The 26,972-nt window shown below is 44.6% G+C and overlaps 1 protein-coding gene and 1 long non-coding RNA gene across 14 annotated transcripts in view; one reads left to right on the plus strand and one right to left on the minus strand.

Annotated features, from left to right (window-relative positions):
* Positions 1–24,979, plus strand: DUSP13B (dual specificity phosphatase 13B). 6 transcript variants are annotated; one of them, XM_081913808.1, is made up of 4 exons: positions 1–212; positions 19,469–19,660; positions 22,658–22,878; positions 24,563–24,979. In XM_081913808.1, the coding sequence occupies exons 1-4, from the start codon at positions 16–18 to the stop codon at positions 24,784–24,786; spliced, it is 834 nt and encodes a 277-aa protein (XP_081769934.1). In that variant the 5' UTR covers positions 1–15; the 3' UTR covers positions 24,787–24,979. The 6 variants fall into 6 exon arrangements, with proteins under 6 accessions (XP_081769934.1, XP_081769936.1, XP_081769935.1 ...); XM_081913810.1 differs by lacking the exon at positions 1–212 and adding an exon at positions 14,680–14,708; XM_081913809.1 differs by lacking the exon at positions 1–212 and adding an exon at positions 15,424–15,488.
* The window catches only part of LOC309371197, a 73,203-nt gene that overhangs the window by 4,072 nt on the left and 42,159 nt on the right, over positions 1–26,972 (minus strand). The window contains exons 1-2 of one of the 8 annotated variants that reach the window (XR_014168893.1): positions 14,188–14,592; positions 1,668–1,744 (exon numbers count right to left, since the gene is read on the minus strand). The exons of 2 other annotated variants lie outside the window; for them this stretch is intronic. This is a non-coding gene — a long non-coding RNA (uncharacterized lncRNA). Of the gene's footprint in view, positions 1–1,667; positions 1,745–1,923; positions 2,103–6,617; positions 6,716–12,386; positions 12,527–14,187; positions 14,593–15,181; positions 15,321–26,972 lie in introns of those variants that run through there. 5 more of the 8 variants (XR_014168894.1, XR_014168891.1, XR_014168892.1 and 2 more) reach the window with 5 other exon arrangements.

Genomic DNA, 26,972 nt, shown 5'->3' on the forward strand with positions numbered 1-26,972 from the left:
TTGCGGGGTAACACAATGCTTTCAGCACAGGAGCAATCGGACAACCGCAGCTGTGCGCCATGCCGTGTTGTTTGTTGTGAAGGGCATTCAGATAGAGAGTTGGTTGTGGAGTTGCCACTTCTTCGCAATTTGGACCGCGCAACATGCTTCGGTGCAAATATGTGGCAACCTGTCTGTGCAGAAGGGGAAACCCAGTGCAGGCTGTTTCAAGGGTATCTTTTAAATTCATATATGAAGAGAGACAAGCTTTAGCCAGGCTGATTTTTGCCCCCCCCCCCCCCAAGGCATGACCTTCTAGATACGTATCTGGAATCAGTGTTAGAAACCGAGATATGAGAGCTAGGACCTAAATGGCACCTTAAAACCTAGGCTATGGGTGCAACAACAGAATGTCTAGATGCACTTTTTACATATATAACAAGAATACAAAGCTGAAAATGAATGAACTACAGCTAAAATATTATGTTCATTTTTCACATGGTCTAGTTCTGCCCACCCCCACCCCCCAATATTCTTAAGAGGGTCTCTTCTCCAGTCTTCAGAGAGTAGCTGGAAGTGGGGAGGCAGAAAAAGGTCCCCCTTTCCTTCCACTCTGCAGTTTTAATCTGAAATCTTAGGAGCAGTACTGCGCCCAGAGCTCAGAAACTGCTCACGCTAATGAAATTCCCCATCGCAAAATGCGCCTGGAATAATGGGAGTTTTGAACGCCCATTATTCCGAGTGAAAAATCTGAGTGAAACATGTGCCTCCTTCCAAACTTCAAACCCCTAATTTCAGCAGTGAGGGCACCTGGCAAATTGCTGCATACCTCGTTTATAGTTTCGTAACAGCAAGAGGGTTTCAAAACACTGTGCGAGAGCAGAGCGGGAACAGATTTTGTGGGACTTCTAATGGCGCCTTTGGCAGTGACCGGCTGAGCTGCTCTAAAGTCAAAGAGGGGCAGGGCAGGCAGTCATTGGCTGAGCAGCTCAGATCCCAAAGATGGGCGGAGAAGGAATAAAAGTCTATGGAAAGGGGCGCATAGGAGGCTAGGAAAAGTGGAGACAGGGGATATATATAACCAGCAGGACGTGATAAGTTGGGAGGTTACTGAGAAAAGAAAGTTGCAGTAGGTGATGGTCTGGAAGAATAAGGACAGAGGCGAAAGCTTGAGTGAAGAGTTTGAGAAAGGAAGGAAATCTGGGGTGGGGTGGTAGTGAAGAAATAAGAGAAATCCATGATGTTGCAGAGATACAGGGAGCTGGAGTTCACATGTTGATCTGAAACAAGACCCATATTGGGCTTGTATTCCTTGAGTAGGATGCAAATTTCAGACGCAACCGTTTTGTCTTTTAAATGCACTGTTTGTGTTTGAGCATATTCCTAAATCTGGCAATTCACTTGGAATTTTAAAATATCACATGTTGACATCCTGTTTTTCCATCTTAACTCTGAGATGTTTAGCAACAGATTGCTTGCCTGAAAAGCTGACATTTAAGAGCCGGAAAGATCCTTCCCCAACAAATTTGCTTTAACTCACGGGGATTTTGTGTATTTGTGTTTGAGAGGGTGAGAATATCTGATGGGCAGTGTCATATAGTGAATGTTCTCAAGCAAAATGGGATTTGCAGCATTCAGTGATTTGCAACTTAGAAGGAAGCCCCACTTATGAATTCAATTAGACTTACTCGCAGGTGTTATTTGATTGCATTTGTTTGCATCTTTACAAACGTTCTCCTAGTGAGGAAATGGGCTATCCGTAAGTCTATTTAAACAGGAAAGATGTTAAGATATGGTATGTAAACTAAGCAAGATCATGAAACTCAAACTAATTTCTAGTAATTGTCAGCATGATGTTCACGCTTATGCAAGCATTTCACATTCTTTGCTCAAGCTATCAAAGGGTTTATTTTTAGCAAGACATATTGGGGGTTGCATGCTCACTCTGTACTTGACGTTCCCTGCCTCCTAAAAAGACGGCTTTGCACTTCCCACTTCTTCAAATTGCTGAAAGTTTTAAGGGCCAGCTTTTACAGGATTCTGTGGATGACTTATGTTGCCATTTCTAATACAGTGGTACTTCAGGTTACATATGCTTCAGGTTACATACGCTTCAGGTTACAGACTCCGCTCACCCAGAAACAGTAACTCGGGTTAAGAACTTTGCTTCAGAATGAGAACAGAAATTGTGCTCCGGCGGCATGGCAGCAGCAGGAGGACCCATTAGCTACAGTGGTGCTTCAGGTTAAGAACAGTTTCAGGTTAAGAACAGACCTCCGGAACAAATTAAGTACGTAACCAGAGGTACCACTGTACCCTATTTCTTTACAAAGATACACTGGCCAGGAGTTAGCAGGCAGACTCCGAGAGTGATCGTACTCATCTTTAAAACAGCTGCTGTTGTCCCCCAATAATAAAACACAGAGCTCCTGTGGCTACTTTCCCCCCCAGGTAGCTGCATGGAACCCAATATTGTTTGTTTGCCTATTTAAGGTATAGTCTTACTACAAAATTATTTCGCTTGGCTCCTGCCGAAGCAGAGAGGAGCCCTGTTCATGGATTGGAGCTCAATGATAAGAACACATGGTGTCTCCAGGTAAGGACTGAGAAAAAAGCCAAACAGACAACATATGAATGGAGTACACTAGTATGTTTACCTGGACTGTGCTTTTGTCCTGCCTCTGAGGTCAAACCTCCTTCCTCAAGCAGCTACAGGTTGTCTGCAGTTGCCTGAAGAGAAACCCCAGTTCAGACGCATGTGTACAGCCTCCACACAATTAGGATGCCTGCAGATAAAAAGGTAAAGGACCCCTGGACGGTTAAGTCCAGTCAAAGGCGACTATGGGGTTGTGGCGCTCATCTCGCTTTCAGGCCAAGGGAGCCAGCGATTGTCCACAGACAGCTTTCCGGGTTATGTGGCCAGCATGACTGAACTGTTTCTGGCACAATGGAACACCGTAATGGAAACCAGAGTGCACAGAAATGCCGTTGACCTTCCTGCCACAGCAGTACCTATTTATCTACTTGTACTGGTGTGTTTTCGAACTGCTAGGTTGCTGCTACATGGGGCTGCCCTTGAAGTTGTCCCAGAAACTCCAGTGGGTGCAGAATGCCGCGGTGAGGCTCCTTACGGGGTCCTCGCCGCAGGACCACATTCACCCAGTGCTTTTCCAGCTGCACTGCCTCTGGTGGAGTACAGGGTCTGGTTTAAGGTGCTGGGTTTGACCTTTAAAGCCCTTTGCAGCCTAGGACCCTCGTACCTACGGGACCGCCTCTCCTGGTATGTCCCGCAGAGGACATTAAATAGCAAAAATAGCAACACTCTAGAGGTCCTGGGCCCTAAGGAAGTCAGATTAGCCTCAGCCAGGGCCAGGGCCATTTCAACACTGGCCCCAGCCTGGTGGAACGCTCTGTCTCATGAGACCAGGGCCCTGCAGGATTTGATTTCTTTCCACAGGGCCTGTAAGACAGAGTTGTTCCTCCTGCCTTTGGCTTCGAATCAGCCTGATCCCCTCCCCATCTTTCCTTTTCCTTCTGTGATGGAACCCCTATTTGGGGACTTCCCTGGCTTTTTTCTGGCCCATGTAGGACCAGTCTGGATAGTTGGCCTTAGTGACGATTTGACGTTTTCTCCCCTTAAACAGTTTTTGATCTGGGCTTCCACTGAAATGAGGCTGCATTTTAAGTTGTACTTTAATCCTGTTTTTAAGTTGTTTTTATACCTGATGTTAGCCACCCTGAGCCCAGTCTTAGCTGAGGAGGGCGGGGTATAAATAAAATTTATTATTATTATTATTATTATTATTATTATTATTATTATTAGGTTGGCAGGAGCTGGGACAGAGCAATGGGAGCTCACCCCATCCTGTGGATTTGAACTGCCGACCTTCTGATCGGCAAGCCCAAGAGGCTCAGTGGTTTAGACCACAGCGCCATCCGCATTCTACATCTGCACAACTGTGTGTCCCAATCACACAGAGCTTGTGCATTGGAGTTTTTCTTCAAATAACTGCAGGCAACTTGTTGTTCTTTGAAACAGGAGATCTAACATCAGGGTGGGTTTAAAAGTGCACTCCACTACAAGCAAACACAGTAATGCCCAACGTGTGAGAACTGGGCTTGTGTGTCTCAAAGGCAGCAGTTCGACATTACCCAGCATCCCCGCATACAAAGACTACTAAATTAGCATGGTTATATAGGAAACTTGTTTTAAAAACAACAGCAGCAACTCTTAGGCAAAGGTAATTTTGCAAATTGCCTGTGAAAAAAAAGCATGAATTGCAAATAAGCAGACCTTCCAAGTGTCCCTATTATCCAGGGACCATCTTGAATTTACAGAAGCTGTCTCGGTTTCTGATTTGATCCCAGAATGTCCTGCTTTCCCTTAAAAAGTTACCTTTACTTTTTAGTAACCCCTGACCATTAGGTCCAGTCGTGGCCGACTCTGGGGTTGCAGCGCTCATCTCGCTTTATTGACCGAGGGATCCAGCGTACAGATTCTGGGTCATGTGGCCAGCATGACTAAGCCTCTTCTGGCGAACCAGAGCAGTGCACTGAAACACCGTTTACCTTCCCGCCGGAGCGGTACCTATTTATCTACTTGCACTTTGACATGCTTTCGAACTGCTAGGTTGGCAGGAGCATGGACTGAGCAACGGGAGCTCACCCCGTTATGGGGATTCGAACCACCGACCTTCTGATCGGCAAGTCCTAGGCTCTGTGGTTTAACCCACAGCGCCACCCGCATCCCCGCTTTTCCTTAGGAGGTCCCTATTTTCATCAGAGAAATGTTGGAGGGTATGGAGTTATGTCACTCCCCAATACAGGAGATAAGTAATTATACAACCTTTAGAAGACATCTGAAGGCAGCCCTGTATAGGGAAGTTTTTAATGTTTAATGTTTTGTTATGTTTTTATATATTTTGGAAGCTGCCCAGAGTTGTTGGGGCAACCCAAGCAGATAGGTGGGGTATTTATTATTATTATTATTATTATTATTATTATTATTATTATTATTATTGAATAGGACATCCCTATTTTCAGCCAAGAAACATTGGAGGGTATGAAATAAGGCTGAGCCAAAAAGGCACGGTTCTTTTGCAACCCATATTTGGTAGCTTCAAAAAGCACTGCCCCATTCAGTGTTATTTGGGAACTTGACATGAAAGGGTGGGCAGAAGCATTTGCCCATTTGGTGATTTCAGAGTGAGGGCGGTTAGCTGCTGTGGCCCAAACCTCAAGCTTGGAGGTGGAGGAGGAGCTGGCTGAGTCTGGGGCTGCTGTACCACTTGCTGAGGTATCTGAAGAAGTGTGCATGCACACGAAAGCTCATACCAAGAACTAACTTAGTTGGTCTTTAAGGTGCTACTGGAAGAAAAAAAAAATTGTTTTGACTATGGCAGACCAACACGGCTACCTATCTGTAACTTGCTGAGGAGCCAGACTGGGTTCCTGATACTGGGAACCTGGTGGTCAGGAACATGCAGCTCCCAAGCCAGGGCCTCCAAGAGATCCTGAGCCCTGAGCCCAAACTCTCTGAGGAGCAAAGTACTTTCCACTCCACCTTGCTTGCCCACAGGAAAGAGAAGTGCTTTCCTTCTGGTTAGATAGGGGCTAGCCCTTTAAGGATGTACACTCTTCAGGCAGAGGGGTGGAGCTTAGGAGAGGGACTAGTGAGACATCAATTCACCTCTGGACTTTCTTGGAGTTAGTTGCTCCTTTGGAGCTCTCCGTGGTGCTGCGACCATCAGCTTGCCTTTCAGAGAGAGACCTGCTGTAGGCAGAGAGGACATCTGTGCCTTGCTTGGCTAGGATTGCCCATGTTGCCGCATAAGCCAGATGTGATTGGCTACATAGTATCATTATGTCATCACATTCGCTATAGGATCCCCGAGCGGTCGGGATCACATAGCAAAGGAGAAAGAAGGCTGGCTAAGAGGAGGAAAGCTTGTCAAAGTAGCAGGAGCCTGAAAGCAGATACTAAATCAGTGTTTCCCAAACTTGGGCCTCCAGCTGTTTTTGGACTACAATTCCCATCATCCTCAATCACTGGTCCTGCTATCTGGGGATGATGGGAGTTGTAGTCCAAAAGCGGCTGGAGACCTAAGTTTGGGAAACCCCGTCCTAAATGAAGGCAAACTTTTACATTATTCGAGACATGTTGGGTTGCAAAATGTAGACACTGCACACGCTGTAGAAATTAACCTTAAATAATAACAATGCCCAGTGTTCGTGTGGCATATTTAAAATGCCAACAGCACTTCACATTTTCTCAGTACTCCTTACAAGAATCCCAAAAGGTAGGGTAGTGTTATTATCCCGCCCCCATTGCAGATGGGAAGTTGAGACACTTAGCAAAGATCACCTAGCGAGTTCAAGTGAGATTCCAGGGACTTCTGGGCTCCCACCCATAGCCTCTACACCTGCCAGAGTCCTGAATTGCACATTGGCAAACCACCTTGAGCATTTATCACAGCTCTAGCCAAGACAAAAGGTAAAGCTCTTCTTTATGATGGATTTGCAGGGTTTTATGTTGTCCCTTCAGCTAGCTGCAGAAGCCTCCTCCCTCTATCCTTAGCGATCCTCTGTTGCCTTTTGATATCTCCCGTCAGCTCTGCCACTTGCGTTTCAGTACTTACCACCAACTCTGCCTTGCTTCTGCTTTTTGTTACATCTTTACCCTGCTGTTTCACTGTCTGTGTGATGCAGGAAGCAGAAGTCGCAAGTCTCAGAGCTGCCTTTTGAGATGCAGGTAATTATTATGTGCATCTGTTATTATGATCTTGGCTTCGCTAGGTGGAAAGCATGTTGCTGCCGCTGTGATAAATTTGCAGCCCTGCTTTCCTGAATTCCCTTTCCCTTGATACCGAGCGCAGACTGCTTCTAATTCCATCTTCTTTTTTAAAAATCACACACAGTCTTAATTGCTGCCACACAAGGCCTCCTACTAAATATATTTCACAGGATTGAAATATAAAGGATTGGAGCGATTATTCAGAGAAAGCAAATTGCAAGTGGGGAGGAAGAAATCAAATGGCACTTCTGTTTCCTCCCACATTCCCTGTGAGTCTAAAGAGACAGACTGCTCAGGTTTTTTAGATTTACAGCAGAGAATTGCTTAACCCCAACGATGGAAACCAAACCAAGAATATTTATAATCTAGCACAGTCTCTCTGTACTACTCCCATAATTCAAGTATTCACAAGTCCAGGAGGTATTACACACCCTCCATCATTTCTCCAATCAAAATAGGGACGTCCTATTCCATAATCATCATCATCATCATCATCATCATCATCCTCCACCCATCTGACTGGATTACTCCAGCCACTCTGGGCAGCTTCCAACATATATAAAAACATAATAAAACTATACAGGGCTGCCTTCAGATGTCTTCTAAAGGTTATATACTCACTCATGTGACACACACCCCAGAGCCAAAGAGATAAAGAGATAACATATTTCCTTCCAAAAATTCTCGTTTTCTAATTATATTGTATCAAATATTCAGAGAATATTCCATTACCAGTAATTTGGATAAATGTTGGCGAGTATGGAGTTATGTGAACCCGAGCCAAGGAGATAACTCCATACCCTCCAACGTTTCTCCAAATTACTGGTACTGGAATATTCTCTGAATATTTGATACTTAACAATATAATTAGAAAATGAGAATTTTTGGAAACAAATGCATTTTGGTTCTAGAATCTATTTGACCCCTCCATAGTTTCCATCTCTAAGATGCCTCTGTCCACATCCATATAGTTTTGCGGCGTTTCAGGATAACCAGGAACTTTCAATTTCTGCCATACAAACTGGCCCCTTCCGCTCTTCCCCCTTCCCTTGCAAGAGCCTCAGATATTCCTTTTCCCTGCCACATTGCTTGGACTAAACTCTCTTGCGGCCACATTTTCTTCCTTGCATCTCAGGGCTTGGTAATGAATTATGTCTCTGGGAAGAGGCAGGTGGAGATTCCATCTATTTCACCGCATCGTTTAGCTTGCACTGCAAGGATGAACTAGCTGATCCCCGGTCCCTCTGGGCTGGCTTGACCTTTGTGCTAATTTGATTTATTATTTTTAGTGCATTATGCTACACTCAGCCTTCTCGACTGTAGCAGGGGCTGTATGCTAATGATTTATGGGAGACATCTGGGATTCCACGGGCTAGCATACAGATTGTGTCACTGCTATCCGAGAAGCTTCCATTGATCCATCCCAAAAACCCAGCAAAGCAACAGAGTGTCAAATTCCAATCAGCTTCAGTTCACAAACCCTAATTGAACAGGTGGCTACGACTGTTCTGGAGCTGACCGTATCCCATCTTTTAAGAATAAAATCAGAAACAGACGAAATGCTTTCGTCCTCATTTCCCACCAAAAGATGATCTCCATATTCTCTGCCTAACTAACAGCAGCAGGGAGGAAAGTAATCTTTGCCACCTGCTCCAAAGAGGTGGAGAAGTCTGAGTGCCTTGATTTGGAGATAAGATGCTTGCCATAAAATATTTGTCCAGGGGTGGGTCTAAACACAGGGGGAAACCGCTAGAAATAAGTCAGATATTAGATCATTTTAACAGAAGGAAAAAAATCTCTATGGAAAAATCACGCTTGGAAATTTCCTGCTCTCTGGTGCCATCTGGTGTTGCATGTATATAGCACATTCAAATCAATGTTTCTTTACTAATGTTAGCTGAGTCCCAGGCCCCATGTGGCTGACATAAGTTAGTGCTGCCACAGTCAATCAAAATTTTCATATTTGATTGCCTCCCCCCCACCTTGTTTGGCTAGGATGGTCCATGTGAAGAGTCCAGGAAGCCCCACCCTCCCTCTCAGCTGGAGTTTCATGTTGCCACATAAGCCAGATGTGATTGGCTACACAGTATCATGTTGTCATCACATTCGCTATAGGATCCCTGAGTGTTTGGGATCACACAGCAAAGGAGAAAGAAGGCCGGCTAAGGGGGGGAAAGCTTGCCAAAGTAGCAGGAGCACAGCCTGAAATGAGATACTAAATCAGTGTTTCCCAAACTTGGATCTCCGACAGTTTTGGGGCTACAATTCCTATCATCCCTGACCACTGGTCCTGGTAGCTAGGGATGATGGGAGTTGTAGTCCAACAACAGCTGGGGACCCAAGTTTGAGAAACACTTGAGTCTAGTCCTTACTACTTCCTCCATCAACACATTGGAAAGACTGTTGCTCGCTGTCCGGACACAGAAATAGGTTACGGCTGAGAGAGATACTGGGTAGTCTTGCATCAACCAGTGAGCTTCATAACTGAGTTTGAACCCAGGTTCCACTGGCCTGAGTCTAACACACTTCCACATTGCCACATTGTCCTCCCCAGACCTTTTTGATACACCCCATTGTGACCTTTGCAAAGAGACCATTGTTCTCCTGTCGAGGCTTGTTGTCGTTTAGTCGTTTAGTCGTGTCCGACTCTTCGTGACCCCACGGACCAGAGCATGCCAGGCACTTCTGTCTTCCACTGCCTCCCGCAGCTTGGTCAAACTCATGCTGGTAGCTTCGAGAACACTGTCCAACCATCTCGTCCTCTGTGGTCCCCTTCTCCTTGTGCCCTCCATCTTTCCCAACATCAGGGTCTTTTCCAGGGAGTCTTCTCTTCTCATGAGGTGGCCAAAGTATTGGAGCCTCAGCTTCACAATCTGTCCTTCCAGTGAGCACTCAGGGCTGATTTCCTTCAGTATGGATAGGTTTGATCTTCTTGCAGTCCATGGGACTCTCAAGAGGCTTAGCCTTTTTCAATTGCATCCAAAGGAATGGCAGCAGCTCAACTCAATCTGCCCCAGGCTGCCCTCCAAAGGCACATGAACCGAGAAAGGCATTTATACGTTGTTCTCACTGTTAGCCTCTGTAATTTCATTTGACCTGAACTTGCTGTCAGATCAGCTAGCAGGCACTGTGGTAAGTTGGGCAATAAAATAAATAAATAGCATGCTGGGGGATAGGGCAGTAAAAAGATTACTCAGTGTAGGGACAAATGAGGTCAACAGAAATGAGGTTGTCGTGGATATATATGCAACAGGAGTTGGCTTTAACCTTGATAGAATAGTCAGAAAGTCTCTTAAAAGACCATATTTCCTAGGGCAGCAGTAGAGAATCATTGGGACTCCAAATCCCATCAGTCCCGGCCAGCATAGCCAATAGTCAAGGATGATGGGAATGGTAGCTCAGCAACACTGAGAGTGGCTGCAAGTTCCCCACTGCTGCCCTGGGGACTCATAAACAACTACAGTGGTACCTTGGTACCTTCTCAAACTTAATCCGTTCCAAAAGTCCGTTCCAAAACCAAAGCGTTCCAAAACCAAGGCGTGCTTTCCCATAGAAAATAATGCAAAATGGATTGATCCCTTCCAGACTTTTAAAAACAACCCCTAAGACAGCAATGTAACATGAATTTTACCATCTAATGAGACCATTGATCCATAAAATGAAAGCAATAAACAATGTACTGCAGTCACACAACCAGTCAGTCAGTCAGTCAGTCAATCAATCAATCAATCAGTAGCTGAACTGGGTTCCACACAGTCACAAAAACAAAACAAAAAAGCCGCAAAAACAAAAACCCAAAATAAATAGCAAAAACAGACAGAATTCAGCTTAACACTCAAAACAGAAGCATGGCACTCAAAATGGAGCACGTTTGGCTTCCAAAAAATGTTCACAAACTGGAACACTAACTTCTGGGTTTGCAGTGTTTGGGTTCCAAGCTGTTTGAGTACCAAGGCGTTTGAGAACCAAGGTACCACTGTAGACCCCAAGACTGATGCCTCATTTAAGAGGGTGGTTTTGCTGGAAAATCTATTTCATTGTCCCAAGTATAGACAGAAAGAATCCCCCCGTGTCTTGCAAGAAACACAAATTGTTGACACGGTATTTTACAAGCATATTCAGAATCCTCGTGGGGAACAGAGTAGCCATAATACCTTGCTCCACACTGGAAGGGATGGGACAAGATGGAGAGAGAAAAATTACTCGTTGCTAATAATATGCAATGGATAATTTAAAGCTGCGGTGCAGATAGATATGCCCTCAGAACGGCCAACTCTAGTTGGAAATGTGACCTTAAAGCAAACAGATGTAATTTCTCGAGCGTTCCTGCTTACTTTGGCCCTTGGGTTCACTATAAAACTTGGATCCAAATTATGTCTGAGCATACTGCAGCAGGCATCTAGCCAAAAATATCTTGTTTGACTGGAAGTCAGTTAGAAACAGAGGCATTTTCACAAATTGTATTGAAGCTAGTCCAAATACTTTTGCAAGCCTTTGCCCAACTTTCCTGGAACCCTGCTTCAACCAGTTTTGAACCACAATGGTTGTAGGAGCATAAGTCTGAGAGATCAAGAGACAAAGAATAAGTTAAAAGTTGGCCTAAAATACCAGGCATATTAGAAGAAGTGTGCGTATACATTTTTGGGCAGACCTCATTAACAAACTGGTACAGCAGACCAATTTAAAAGACGAGAATAAGAAGAAACTAAGAGAACCCAAAATTGGCAGATTCATCCAGAGAATTTATGATCAGCTCATATTTGGAAGAATCGCCTCAATCCAGGGACCATTTCTTCAAGAGAAAACCTACAGCTCCCTCTTCAAGTGCTTCGCTAAGGAAAATGAAAAGTCCTAGTGAGATATTTACCACTTTCTGCACCCAACCAATCACACCCCACTCAGCTACTTAGTTATACAGCAGTCAAAAGTCAAGTTCATACTCTAGGTGGCTGAATGTACTGTTCCAAGCACACTGCCAACATCCTCTGACTGCAATAAACTAATCTAGGCTGAAGCAACCAGAAGGGTCTAAGATATTATATCATTGTTCTCCATCCAATATAGCAATAATAATAATAATAATAATAATAATAATAATAATAATAATAATAATAATAATTTATTTATACCCCACCCATCTGGCTGGGTTTCCCCAGTCACTCTGAGCGGCTCCCAACAGAATATGAAAAACACGATAAAACATCCAACATTAAAAATGTCCCTAAACAGGGCTGCCTTCAGATGTCTTCTAAAAGTCAGATAGTTGTTTATTTCCTTGACATCTTATGGGAGGGCGTTCCACAGGGCATGTGCCACCACTGAGAAGGCCCTCAGCCTGGTTCCCTGTAACCGCACTTCTTGCAGTGAGGGAACCGCCAGAAGGCCCTCAGAGCTGGACCTCCATGTCCAGGCTGAACGATGGGGGTGGAGATGCTCCTTCAGGTGTACTGGGCTGAGGCCATTTAGGGCTTTAAAGGTCAGCAGCACCAACACTTTGAATTGTGCTCAGAAACGTACTGGGATCCAAGTCGGAATGGACGCATGGAAGTGATTTTCTCCTCAAAGTGCTTTGCAAATATGTTTCAGCATAGTCCTGAGAGTTCAGGTAAATTACCTTGCAGGAGGCCATAAGGAGGAGACAAGTTGAAAGAGTTCTGCTGGTTGCCACTCTGAAGATGCAGTGGTGGCAGAGAAGGAACCTGAATTTGCTGCCATCCCTATCGCAGATTGCACCAGTCAGGAAGCACAGGCAAGCTGAGGAGGTGAAATACAGATGGGAATGACATAATTGCCATCAGTGTGTTTTGCTGTATGTGGAAATAGATTTCTTTCCTCTACTTTCCATGGCAGTAGTGTAACTACGGTGGAAAAATAGGGACACCCATCCTGGAAGCTACCTGGGCAGGTATTCAACCTGGGCAACAACCTATTCTGATAGTTCATATAATGCACTGAAAGTTATTAAAATAAGTTTACATCATGTTCCCATTTCAATATAGAATAATCAGACATGTTTTTCACAAAGGCAGGTGACGGCTTGGTCAGAGGGTTAGGGAGTGTTGACGAAATAAAACAAACCCATCCACTGAATATTGCTGGCAATGAAGGAACAAACTTGGAATTTCTTGATCATCACCATCATAATTACCAACATAACAAAAGTCATAAACAATAAATAAAACACATCTGAAAGTACACAACCAAATGGAAAACAGTTTCCACATAACTCATAAAATCTACGTGAGATCTCCAGGCTGATAGTAGACTAAGACTGATGGACATTTGTTGGGGATTGAAACCGGGAAAGGGGAGGGGTGGGGTTTGGGAATCCAAAGGGTGTATAATTATAATATGTTTTTTCTTTTTTCTTTTTGTCATGTTATTAGTATGAAAATTGGGGAATTCGTGGAAGGGAATTTGGGTCGACTTTAGAAAAAAGCTTTAAGATTGAGAATTGAGATTTGATAAGATTTAAGATTGAGAATTGAGAATTGATGTATAAATATTGATGCTTATAAGGTAAAATTGGCTTTTTAAAATGAACTAAATATAAAAAGGTCAAAAATTGGGGATAAGAACTTGTTGAATTAACAAATTTGAAATGGAATATAAGAAGGGGAGGTGTGGGGAAGTCAGGGAAATATGTTATAGGAAAATAAGGATTGTAAATTCTATGTGTTTTTTAAATTTTTCTTTTTTTGTTTTTTGTCTTTCTTTTTTGATTTTTTAATGTTAAAGTGGAAAATTTCAATAAATATTTTTTTTAAAAAAAACCTCATAAAATCTAAAACTAAGAACACAGCATTAATATCAATCACAATTTAAAATGACATAGATAAAAAATAAAAACAATTTTTAAAACAAAACAAAAACAAAAACAGCACTCCTGTATGGAGCCTGTCAGGCCCTGCCCCAAGCCAGGTGGAGAGAAGCCGGGCAGGCCCCTTCAGGCTCCCAGCAGGTCAGTCCTGATAAGTTCACACACTTGCTCCAGATTTTACCCAGCACTCCCTGCAAAGGTCCCTCCAGGGGTCACTCCTTTTCCTTTTAGACTGCCTGCACTCTTGTATCCATTTACCCAAGAGCAAATTCCGTTTAACTCAATGAAACTCATTTCCAAGCAAACTTGCATAAGATTGCACAGCCTACATCTTTCCACCTATTACATATAATCCTTTGAAATTGTGTTGTGCCTTGTTGGGAGGGGGGGCAGAGAAGTGTGTGCAGTCGGGAACTTGCCCAAAGCGTAGGAATGACAAGTTTTGGGACTATTCGATGCTCACTCTAATCCTGTAATTCCAGGGTGCCTCGGGAATAGCTCCTCCTCCTAGAGGCTTATGTGACAGGGGAGCACTGCCATGGTTGCAATCATTTCCCTTCCATTCAGACTGAGTGACAGGGACTGTCATTCCTACTATTGTGTTGCTGAGACAGGATTATGGCCGCGTGCCCTGCTCAGAGCTGCTACCCACAGGGACAATTTGGGAGCTCAAGTTGATACGCAGCATCAGCTGCCTCCTCTGATTCAGGCTGGGTTGCTAAGGGCACATCTCACCAGTATCAGACACTGGTTCGAAGCTCTCTTTTCATCGGCCCCAACCAATGACTTTTGTGTGTGTGTTGTGATCTCACAAACCATGTCCTATGTAGTGACATCACAATAAAGGCAGCGTACTGCGTGATGCGATAGTAACTCACCATGACAGCAGCCTCTCCAGAGAAAAGAAACGAGCAGTAAAAAAAAAACACACACAAATGTCCACACCAAAATACACATAAAACAAGCAGCAAAAATAGCCATTTGGTTTACAGATTGCCAGGGATGTGGGAAGGCTCCCTGAGAACGTTCACATCTTATCCGAGTTGTGTATTGTTGCTGTTTTTAAGCTCCCCTGAAAGCTCCCAGATGCTTCACTTGAAAAATGAATCTTGCAATGTGGGTTGAGTTTCATTTTAACATGCACTTGAGACGCTTGCTCCTTGTTTTACATGAGGCTGCCCTTTTCAGATCTGAGTTCAACGGACACAGGGACTATCACATTTAGTTTGTCTCACAATCTCAGTTCTCGAGACTCCAGATGCTGGTTTGTTCATCGTTTTGTGCATTTATGCCCCACCTTTTCCCAGGGAGATAAAGATGGGGCACATGCCTCCTGCCCCCAAAAAACCCCATAATATCCTCACATCAACCCTGTGAGGTATGGCTAGGGCTAAGAGACAATGTCTGGCCCAAGATTGCCCAGTGAACTTCACAGCTGAGCAGGACTTTGAGCCCTAGTCTCCTGGGTCCCAGTTAGACTGGCTAACCACGACACTACACTGGCTCTTAGCTGTAGCTGGAAAGTGATTCGATAGAAGTTTCTATTTAAATATAACAACCCCCGAAACTTTCCTAAAATTAGGGCTTACCTAAACTTTCAGCAGTAATTCAACAGCACTTTCTAAATGGATGGAAGCCAAAATAACGTTCAGCAGACAGTTTTGCAGCCGCTTTAGTTACAGGGTCCCATCTTGCAGTCGTTGCCCTGCCAAATATTTCACCCTCTTCAAAGGAAATACGGGCTGGAGGAGGAGAATGGATTGCAATGCCTGGCCGCCAGTCGTTTCTTTGCCTCTCCTGCCAAAAAACCAAAAGCAGGCTGTGGGGATCTCTCTTTCTCCAGATGATGACTTCAGCAACACCTAGAGCTAGGCAAGGACACAATTCCCAGAGCAGGTTTGAAATGTTTGTGTTTCCTCGCAAATGCCGGTGACATCATCGGCACCAGAGGACTTGAACTTCACTTTTGGCACGGGAAAGCCCTCCGGGTGATTTTTACACCAGGCGTTCCTGCTCTTGATGGATATTGATGTAACAACGCCTGTAATTAAAGGATTGTATATATAAAGGATTGTAGATATAACACATGCAGATGTAGTTAAATGCATCTGTGTTAAAAGAGCACAGAACATTTTTAACTGGGCAAGGAAATGTGCAACCAGCGACACAATGTTTCAGAGCTTTCAGCAACACAAAAGCAAGGGAAATTAGGCGCTTGTCCCTGGATTTGTCAGAGTGCAAGCTCAAAACAACATTAGCATGGGATTTGCTGGGGTACTCTATGCCGTCACATGGGCATTGCATCTCTATATCTTCTTCTTCTTTGGCGATCACTTGTAGCCTAGTAAGATTGTCTTCCATGAACACGGTCTTAACAGTGAGTCCGTAAGTGACTGTGGAGGCCAATTCTGGATCCACACGTCCTTCCACTGTGGGGACACAGGTTTCCAGGCAGGAGTTGATCACAGCGAGTGTTTGTCAAGCATGCCTTCCTCTTAGCACGTTTCTCCCTTTCATCTTGAGTTTGAGCATCTTCAAAGTTCATGACACCTTTGGTAAAGGCTGTTCTCCAACTGGAGTGCTCACAGGCCAGCGTTTCCCAGTTATCACTGTTTATATTACATTTTTAAAGATTTGCCTTGAGAGAGTCTTTAAACCTCTTTTGTTGACCACCAGCATTACGCTTTCCATTTTAAAGTTCGGAATAGAGTAGTTGCTTTGGAAGACGATAATCAGGCATCCGCACAACACGACCAGTCTGACGAAGTTGATGTTGAAGAATTGTTGCTTCGACACTGGTGATCTTTGCTTCTTCCAGTACACTGGCATTAGTTCACCTGTCTTCCCAAGTGATGTGTAAAAATTGATGGAATCTTTCGAGGAGCTGGAGGTGGCATTTATAAGTGGTCCATGTTTCCATTGCTTCTTTATATACAGCACACTGGCTCAGTGAGGCAAAGTATGGAGAGTGAATTGAACTACCCTGAGTATCCTTTGGGTGGCAAAGCTGCATGGAAATGGGGAAAGGGTGGGGGGATATTTATTTTTTGTTCCTTTAAAAAGAGCAACAGAACTCTGGCACCAGCCACCTACATTTCACTGCAATAGGTTCAGGGGTAACAAAAGCAAATATTTATTCCCACTATGCAATTAAGCTACGGAATTGGCTACTACAGATAGCTGGGTTTGGTGTGTTTTTTTAAGGGGAGACAAATTTCTGGAGGATAGGCCTGCTCATCTGTGTACAAAGAGGATGGAGACAAAGAGCAGGGTGAGGCCATCAACGATGTGCTTCCATAGGGATCTTCTGGCTAAGCTAAAGTTGGGAGCAGAATGCCAGACATCACCGTCTGAATCAGCAAGACCACTTTAATGTAGGCGCAAGTACTGGCTAAATGGAGCAAAGTGTGAGCAGTGGTAGGGAGACCAGCAATGAGAAGTTGGAGTTTTATAGACCATTCCACAACACGATCAATAAAATTAGCTTGATGTGCAGCTGATGGCCAACTTTCTGTCCACTGTGGGAAATTCATCAGACCTTGGTCTCCGTTGTGCAGAATTTTAACCCTGTTAGCCAATGGGCTTTGAAATGGCAGGCGTAAGCCCAATGGTCTCGCAAGGTCACCCTGAGAAAAAGTGGGAACAAGGAACCTCTCCGTGGAGAGTGTTCAGGACCCTCAACAAATTACAGTCCCCCAAGGTTCTTTGCATGAAGCTGTGAGAGTTCAGCTCTCATAAAACCGATATGTTTGAAAGATCAGACATGCTCCACAGGGAATATTTCTCTGCACAGACACTACAGACACATAGCCACCGAATACCAGGGGACCCAAATTAATTCTGGCTCTGCACCCCATTGCATCTGGTCACCTTATACCAATCGTGTAAGTGGAATGAAAGCTGCTTTTCGAAGAGCCCTCTCCTAAATCGGGAGACGCTATTTGGATTCCAGCTGCTGGGGAGATTCTCTTACAAACAGTTGGCTGCTCAAATACTTCTGCATCCCAAGAAACCACCGGTGGCTCGGCTTTCAAAGCCAGCCAGCCCTACTCCAGTCATCGCTGTGGGCTGAGTCATTTTGCTTACATCTCCGCAGCACTCCCAACAAGCAATAAATTATGGCTGCAGGGAGGCAGTCGGGTTAAGCAGTCAGTGACTAGCCCCAATAATGGCCACAAGATGTGAAGTTTGTGGAAAGGAGCCATAATGGAAAGAGAGAGCTTTTCTTGGAATGGATAGTGTCAGTCTGGGCCTCGGGGGCAGGGGGGGTGGAATCTCCCTGAAGCCTATTTCCTGCAAAAGGCCTAGTTCTTCTGAGGCATTAAACTTTAGGATGTGTCCCTTAATAGGGGCTCCCACAACTGACTATTCCTCCATACCAAAGTTTCCACTGTACAAAGAAACTAAATACTGCGGCAAATATCCTGGCTTTTAAACCATAACCTTTCATTTTCCTATGTGTAGGGAATTGTTTTATAATTAAATTCCTACCCTGTGGGAAAATGGGGTTTAAATGTTTTAAAGAACAATAAACTCGGAAACATTGCTAATCAGTGAAGCTAGCAAGGAGTTGGCATGATGTGGTTTGCTTTGCTGGTTCCAGATAGTAATCCAAGTTTCTAGACGATTTACAGGTCAGGCTCAAACAAGAGAGCGTTGCAATAATCTAACCTGGAGCTGACCACAGTGGAAGCAGAAATGGAATCAGCAGCAACCCCAAACTGCAAGCCTATTGGTCTAGGGGATTGAGAAGAAAGTTAAATATTTAGGAGTATGGATAACAGTTAAGAATACAGTATAAATATTTTTAAGGACACCTATACAAGAACTTGGAGAGAAAGAAAGAAAAACTTAGAGGTGTTGGGAAGGAGGAATTCATTGCTATTGGGAAGGATACTAGTAATTAAAATGAATGCATTGCCAAAATTTTAATTTTTATTTCAATCAATACTTTTGATCAGCAATGTGGGATACTTCAAAGAATGACAAAAACATATTACTAGATTTATCTGGCAGGGGAAGAAGCCAAGAATAAAATATAAATTGTTGGCAGATTCTAAAGACAGAGGTGGATTCTCTCTACCGGATTCTAGATTATATTATGAGGCATCCTGTCTATGCTGGCTAAGGGAATGGATATTATTTTTTAAAATCGATGTTTTAGAGCTTGAAGGTCATGATAACAGGAATGGTTGGCATGCATATTTGTGGTATGAGAAGGTTAAAGTACATAGAGCTTTCTTAAATCATGTCATAAGAAAATTTGTGTACAAGGTATGCGAAAAAATATAAAAATTTACTTGAATCCATTTCTAAAAGACCTCCAACCATGGGGTCAAAACTGCTACCGCCTCCCTGACACTAGATGGCAGAAATGAGATTCTGTCTAATCAGAATCCCCAAATATGGCCTGGATTTGAATGCTCCCCCTATCCCCAATTCATAGAATTGGAAGGGACACCAAGGGTCATCTAATCTAATCCCCTGCAATCCAGGAATCTCAACTAAAGCATCCATGACAGATGGCCATCCAGCTTCTGCTTAAAAACCTCCAAGGCAGGAGATGTTTGTAGCAACTCCTACTCTTAAGTACAATCTTTAATTTGTATGTAACTGCTTTGAAGCACTGGTTAAAAGTGGGAACAACAAGAACAGTAAGACATAGAAGATACCCAACAGTATACCATGATTTCTTTGACTGTAGGAACTTCAGGGTGGTGGACATGATTGGGCTGACAGGGAAAGACTGGTCCATGGTTATTCCATGAGATTTACGGCTAAGTAAGGATTTGGATCCAAGGTCTGCCCAGTCTAACTCTCAGGCCACAGGCTACCATAAGGTCAAATGAGGAAAGTCTCTCTTCCTTGTCTTTCAGAATGTCTTGGAATTCACTAAATGGGGATGACTTGCGGCGCCCCAATATACGAAGAACTTCGAGCCTCACTTCCAGTAGCCAGGGGAGCTATGAAACACCAGAAATGGGGGAACTCCAACGTATGTTGTGGACGCCCATTCCCTGCCGCGGCAACGTCAACGAAGTCTGGCCTAACCTCTACATTGGAGATTTGTAAGTAAACGGGCTTAAAGGGATGCCATAGAACAACAGAAATTGTGCTCCAGCGGCGCAGCGGCAGTGGGAGGCCCCATTAGCTAAAGTGGTGCTTCAGGTTAGAAACAGTTTCAGGTTAAGTACGGACCTCCGGAACAAATTAAGCACTTAACCCGAGGTACCACTGTAACCAAATCCATCCATTTCAATAGGTCTGCTCCAAAGATGGATTCACTGGCTATCGCCCAATATTTTTTTTTAATGCTTTTGTGCTTCTGGTGTTTTCACAACTTCATTATATTCCAATGCGAGAACATTTGGTTGAGAAGCAAATTGGAGCCTTCCAATAAATAAATTAAATGCCAGCATCACTGTTGGGGAAATCCCAGACATCCAGGCACCATACTGAGTGGTTGCTTAAAAGCTTGGTTCCTGCTACTAGGATGGGGGTTTGTTTTGGTTTTTTGCAATTAAAAATGGGACAATGGCATCTCAGCTATTTGAAAGCATTTCCCAACACTGAAGAGTAACATCTCTCTTCCCAACTCTGCTTTTCCACTCCAATACATAAAACCATGCAGCAAAAACCATATGAATAAGTTAAAAACAGACATCAATTAACCGTGATGGAAATATGTATTCTTAATTGCCTGCATAGGCCCGGAGGAACAAAAAAGTTTTCAGGAGGCATTTAAAAACTGAAACAGAAGGTGCTTGCTGAATGTTGGCAGAATATGAGTCGATAACACAATAACTTGTTGTTATGAAGTGAGCCTCACCAGCTTGAGGAACAATGCTCCCGTAGATGATTAAGGTGGGATATAAGGGTTCAGGAGATCCCCTGGACCTAAGTTGTTCAGGGCTTTGTAAATTAATGCAAGGAATTTGAACCTGGCTTGACCTTGCACAAGACATGTGGTTTAGTCAGACAAAAGGCCTCATTGCACACCAGACTTCTGGTCAAACAGGTTTGTTGTTGTTGTTTAGTCGTTTATTCATGTCCGACTCTTCGTGACCCCATGGACCAGAGCACGCCAGGCACTTCTGTCCTCCACTGCCTCCCACAGTTTGGTCAGACTCATGCTAGTAGCTTCGAGAACACTATCCAACCATCTCGTCCTCTTTCGTCCCCTTCTCCTTGTGCCCTCCATCTTTCCCAACATCAGGGAGTCTTTTCTTCTCATGAGGTGGCCAAAGTATTGGAGCCTCAGCTTCACAATCTGTCCTTCCAGTGAGCACTCAGGGCTGATTTCCTTCAGAATGGAGAGGTTTGATCTTCTTGCAGTCCATGGGACTCTCAAGAGTCTCCTCCAGCACCATAATTCAAAAGCATCAATTCTTCGGCGATCAGCCTTCTGGTCTAGCTCTCACTTCCATACATCACTACTGGGAAAACCATAGCTTTTACTATACGGACCTTTGTTGGCCAGGCGATGTCTCTACTTTTTAAGATGCTGTCTAGGTTTAGTAGATTCTAAATCTAAAAGCACAACTCTGAAACCTACCAAACCTATGTGTGGTGGGTTGTTGCGCATGCTCAGCATGGGAAACAAGACTGTTGATGCTTCACATTCGACAATCTTCCAAAAAAACTCCAAATACATACCAAGGCTGCATGGACTTGGTATGTTTACGCTTCCCTTAATGGTTAATTTCCATATTGTATTTGAGCTTTCACACCATGTAAAAGCCACTTCCAGAACTATCGTGAATACAGTGCAACTATAGTGCAAATTAAAGAAACTTTTAAGGAGGGTGAAAGAGGAGAGTGCAAAATATGGTCTGAAGCTCAACATCAACAAAACTAAGATCATGGCCACTGGGCCCATCACCTCCTGGCAAATAGAAAGGGAAGAAATGGAGGCAGTGAGAGATTTTACTTTCTTGGGCTCCATGATCACTGCAGATGGTGACAGCAGTGACGAAATTAAAAGACGCCTGCTACTTGGGAGAAAAGCGATGACAAACCTAGACAGCATCTTTAAAATCAGAGACATCACCTTGCCAACAAAGGCCCGTATAGCTAAAGCTATGGTTTTCCCAGTAGTGATGTATGGAAGTGAGAGCTGGACTATAAAGAAGGCTAATCGCCAAAGAATTTATGCTTTTGAATTATGGTGCTGGAGGAGTCCCATGGACCTCAAGAAGATCAAATCTATCCATTCTGAAGGAAATCAGCCCTGAGTGCTCACTGGAAGGACAGATCGTGAAGCTGAGGCTCCAATACTTTGGCCACCTCATGAGAAGAGAGGACTCCCTGGAAAAGACCCTGATGTTGGGAAAGATGGAGGACACAAGGAGAAGGGGACGACAGAGGACGAGATGGTTGGACAGTGTTCTCGAAGCTACCGGTATGAGTTTGACCAAACTGTGGGAGGCAGTGGAAGACAGGAGTGCCTGGCATGCTCTAGTCCATGGGGGTCATGAAGAGTAGGACATGACTAAACGACTAAACAAACAAACAAACAGCACTCCTCCCCATATTATTTGCAAAGGGGTTTTCCCCCCCTGGAAGCAAGAAACATGGAAATTAGCACTAAAGCTTTACCTTGTTCTGCTATACTTGCAGAAGAGGTATCTGCATGGTGCAAAAGCTCAATACAATGTGGAAGTTAATAGTTAGGGGAAAGTCATGAAAATGGAATAAAGCACCATGTGGATGCAGGCTGCCTGGTTTTCTACAGTGGCGTTTCCTAAACTTGGGTCTCCAGCTGCTTGTGGACTACAATTCCCATCATCCCTGACCACTGGTCTTGCTAGCTAGGGATGATGGGAGTTGTGGTCCACAAGCAGCTGGAGACCTGAGTTTGGGAGCTATGGGTCCCCAAACCAGCAAGAATATTAAATCTAGCATGGTCTAGAAAGTTAGCAGTTAATACGCTAGTTCATAGACACCATATTAGCGCTGGATGTGGGGAACCTGCCTGGCTAGAGATTCGTTGTGTGGTCCTTTAAGGGCGAGGAAGGATGGATGTGACTAGCTCAAATCTAAGCCAAATACTCTTTCCCCCACAGATATATAGCCCGTGACATAGAACAGCTTCGCCGAATGGGTATCACCCACATAGTAAATGCCGCTGCTGGAAGGTTCCATATTGACACGGGGGCCAAATTCTACAAAGACCTGTCCGTGGATTACTACGGAGTTGAAGCAGACGATGATCCAAAGTTTGATCTCAGCATTTACTTCCACCCGGCTGCTAAGTATATAAGAGCAGCACTGAGCTCTCCCAGAGGTAAATATAACAGGCAGGGCATTCTATGTCATCTCTGGGGTCCTGGCAGCCTTACTGCATTCAAAGCGCAGGTACGAAGCGAGTGGCTAAAGGACTGGCCCCGGTCCAGGAAGACCTGGGTTCAAATCACTTCTTAGCCATGGAGTTCGCTGGGATGCCTTGGGCAAATCCTTATCCCACAGCATCCCTAGTGAGGTGAGATGATAAAAGGTCTGGAAGCCAAACCTTATGAGGAATAAATAGCTGAGGGAATTGTGTATGTTTTAGCCAGGTATAGCAGAGTCTGAGATGAGATATAATAGCCATCTTCAAATATCTAAAGGGCTGTCCCTTGGAGGGTGGAGCAAACTTGATTTCTCCTGCTCCCGGAGGCTAGGACTGAAACCAGTGCATTCAAGCTACAAGGAAGGAGGTTCCAGTAAACTTCAGGAAGAACATTCTGACAGCAAAAGCCTCCCCACAAGAGGTGGGGAACTCTACTTCCTTGGAGGGCTTTAAGCAGAGGTTCGATGGCCACCTGTCATGTATGATCTAGTGGAGATTCCTGCATCGCTGGGGGTTGGACTTGTTGATCCTCAGGGTTCTTTCCGGCTCTAAAATTCTAAAATTGGAGGTCTTTAAGCAGAGGCTTGATAACCATATGTCAGGAGTGCTCTGATGGTGTTTCCTGCTTGGCAGGGGGTTGGACTCGATGGCCCTTGTGGTCTCTTCCAACTCTATGATTCTATACTCAAATGGTCCAAGTGTCCATGAGAAATGCAACAATCATTTCCTCATTTAATCCTGATTTACCTCTTTCAATGGAAAATCCATTCAAAATAACAACTCCTCTGTGAAAATGGTAAATCTGAATGAATTTGGGTGAGGAATTTGGGACAGAATTCTGATGAGGACAATATTGTGCGGACACTATCTTTGCTATGCTCTATGCTGTATAGCGGCATTCAAACGAAAACCGAAGGTTTCCAATCTATATTTTTTGTGCTTTCCTTGTTTGAAGCTCACATTGCAACAGAGAAGCACACAAACCTAGATTCTTCAACATGCCAAGTCAACGTTTGACATTTCAAAATCACAGAGAGACGCCGAATCGTTTTGAAATCTAAAACACCAAATTCAGATAATTGAACCCTCAGAAGGAATACCCAGCTAGACGTCTCTATTTGTCCCTTCTTATACAGCTATATTAGGGATGGGACTCTGGTTTCTTCTCATGTCACTGAAGGGAAATAGCCCCAGGAGAATTAATCCTCCTTTGACATAGCTAACTAGGAACTCTCCCTTTAATTGGTGTGGCAGGAAATAGTAGCTGCATTGCAAAAGAAATAGGACAGAATTGGGGCTGAGCTCCTCTGCATTTTACCATCCGTACAATAAGACCCACTTTTCATGAGGCAGCTGGATGAACTGGTAGGTCTTAAGATTTTAACAGGACAAGGGGAAATGACGGAAAGTTCTGATATTTACTGGTAAGAGTCAGAAAAGGCATTGAATCAACATCCATATATCATAATTTGCTGTGAAGGGCCCACACCAGGATTATGACACAAAGATTTCTGACATTCCCCACTGAGTTTCACAAGTCTTGACCTACTGGCAAGTCTCAATATATACCATACCAAGAAACCTGGGGTTTTCGTACCCTGACATATATGCAATGCTCTTGTCTTCTCTTCTCTTGCAGGCAAAGTACTAGTTCACTGTGCCATGGGTATAAGCCGCTCTGCCACCCTTGTGCTTGCCTTCTTGATGATCTGCGAAAACAAGACCCTCGTGGATGCCCTAAAGTCTGTGCGAGAACACAGAGGGGTCTGCCCAAACTCTGGTTTCCTCAGCCAGCTCCGAGATCTTGACATCCGGTTAAACAGCGAAAGGGGAAGGTCAAGAGGTGATGCCTTGAAACTTTAGCTGAAGGGTGCCCTGCGCTGTGGCTCAAGACGAAGCGGAAAGTCAGGGACACAAAAGGAGGCAGGCCTCAGAAATACCTGAACTCTGAGTCTGTGCTAGAAGAGGTGTCTGGGCAGTGAAATGAAAATAGTGAAGTATTTCTTTGATGTTAGAAACTAAGTCGAGATTAAAGGCACGCCAGACATTTGGCATACATGTTTTTGATTGATGCATGGACAGGTGAGGACACTGGTGAAAGGGGCCAGAACTGCAACAGAAGAATTAAATATACAAAGGGAAAGAAGGCAAGGCTAGGTTGTGGCAGAGTCAAAACAGGAGAGGTTTCTAGAGGAGAGCAAAGTGATCATAAATCAATAGTGTTATTCGGTGAAACAAAAGGCTTGAGCAAAGTTATTCTGTTGTTTCCAAATCTGGCAAGAACATTGCCAGTTGAGCATTTCACATTTCAGTAAGCTGGACACAGCCAGCGGGAGAAATTCAAAGGAATCCATGCACAGAAAAGCATGAAATAAGTACATTTATTTAATCTGGAGCACACTGGTGGGCTGGGACCCACAACTGAGAGGTGCCCCAACCTAAGGTGGGGTTGAATTACTGGCACCACTGAATTTGTCTTACTCTAAGAATTGTTCTACAGCAAGGGTAGCCATTGTTGGACTACAGCTCCCATCATCCATAGTGGACATGGCCAATGGTTAGGGATGATGGGAGTTAATTTTGTTTTGTTTTCTTTATTAAATTTCTACACTGCCCTTCATCTGAGCATTACAGGGCAGTTGACGATAAGAGAGACACTAAAATACGTACCATAGTAACCAACAAAAACAGCTCCTCCATACACTGTTTAAAAGACCATTGATAGTCTAATTAGCCAAAGGCCTGGGAGAAGAGGCATATTTTTTGCCTGGCACCTAAAGGTATGTAGCGAAGGTGCCAGGCGAGACTCCATGGGGAGAGCATTCCATAAGTGAGGAAACACCGCAGAAAAAGTCTGCTCTCATGTTGCCACCCACCGGACCTCTCGCAGAGGAGGCGCACAAGTTGTCAACTAACAACATGTGGAGGGCTCCACATTGACAGCAGTGACAGCTGTCTTTTTAAATCCCCCATGGAGCTAAAAGCAGCAAGGAGGTGGCAATATTCATTCTTGCCCTTTCCACGAGGAGCCCATGTTCTCCCTTGCTATTTTCAGATTAATCTTGTAAAGATCAGGCTGGGTGTGGGTGGGTGTTGTGACAATCTCAGTGGCAAGAGGGAATCGAAACATACGCCTAGAATATCAACATCCAAACAGGAAGGGCGCATTAAGAAAGAGATGGTAAAAGGTAAAGGACCCCTGGATGGTTAAGTCCAGTCCAAGGCGACTATGGGGTTGTGGCACTCATCTCGCTTTCAGGCCAAGGCAGCTGGCCTTTGTCCACGAACAGGTTTCCGGGTCATGTGGCCAGCATGATTAAACCGCTTCTGGTGCAACGGAACACCGTGACGGAAACCAGAGCTCATGGAAATGCTGTTTCCTTCCCACCACAGTGGTACCTATTTATCTACTTGCACTGGCGTGCTTTCAAACTGCTAGGTTGGCAGAAGCTGGGACAGAGCAATGGGAGCTCACCCCATCACATGGATTCAAACTGCCGATCAGCAAGCCCAAGAGCAGGGGTCCCCAAACTAAGGCCCGCCAGCCGGATAAGGCCAGAAGGACTCTTTTATCCAGCCTGCGGCGACCACTGCCGCCCGCTGCCGCCGCCCACTCTCACTGGTGCTGCACGGCTGCCCACTTCCACGGCGGAGGAGCACTGGAAATAGCTTGTGCGCATGCACGTTATTTGAGCATGCACAAGCGTTATTTCCGGTGCACATTGGGGTCAGAGGAGGCCCGTGCACATCACACAAGCTATTTCTGGTGCTCCTCCGACCCGGAAGTGCACCAGAAATAGCATGTCTGCATGTGTATGGGCACGCGCTCCCCCGCCCTCCGGCCCGCCATGTGATCAGCGCTGGAGACACCGGCCCGAGGCACGGTAAGTTGTCTGACCCCTGCCCAAGAGGCTCAGTGTTTAGACCACAGCACCACCTGCTGACCCTCTTCCGGGGTGTGACCTAACTCACTCAGGGGGCTGCTATTCACTAAAACAAAGACCATGGAAGAGAAACACCCCCCTTCTGTTTGGCCCTTGGCCAACTGG

Source organism: Podarcis melisellensis (assembly GCF_964234715.1).
Source record: "Podarcis melisellensis genome assembly, chromosome: 5".
NCBI lineage: Eukaryota > Metazoa > Chordata > Lepidosauria > Squamata > Lacertidae > Podarcis > Podarcis melisellensis.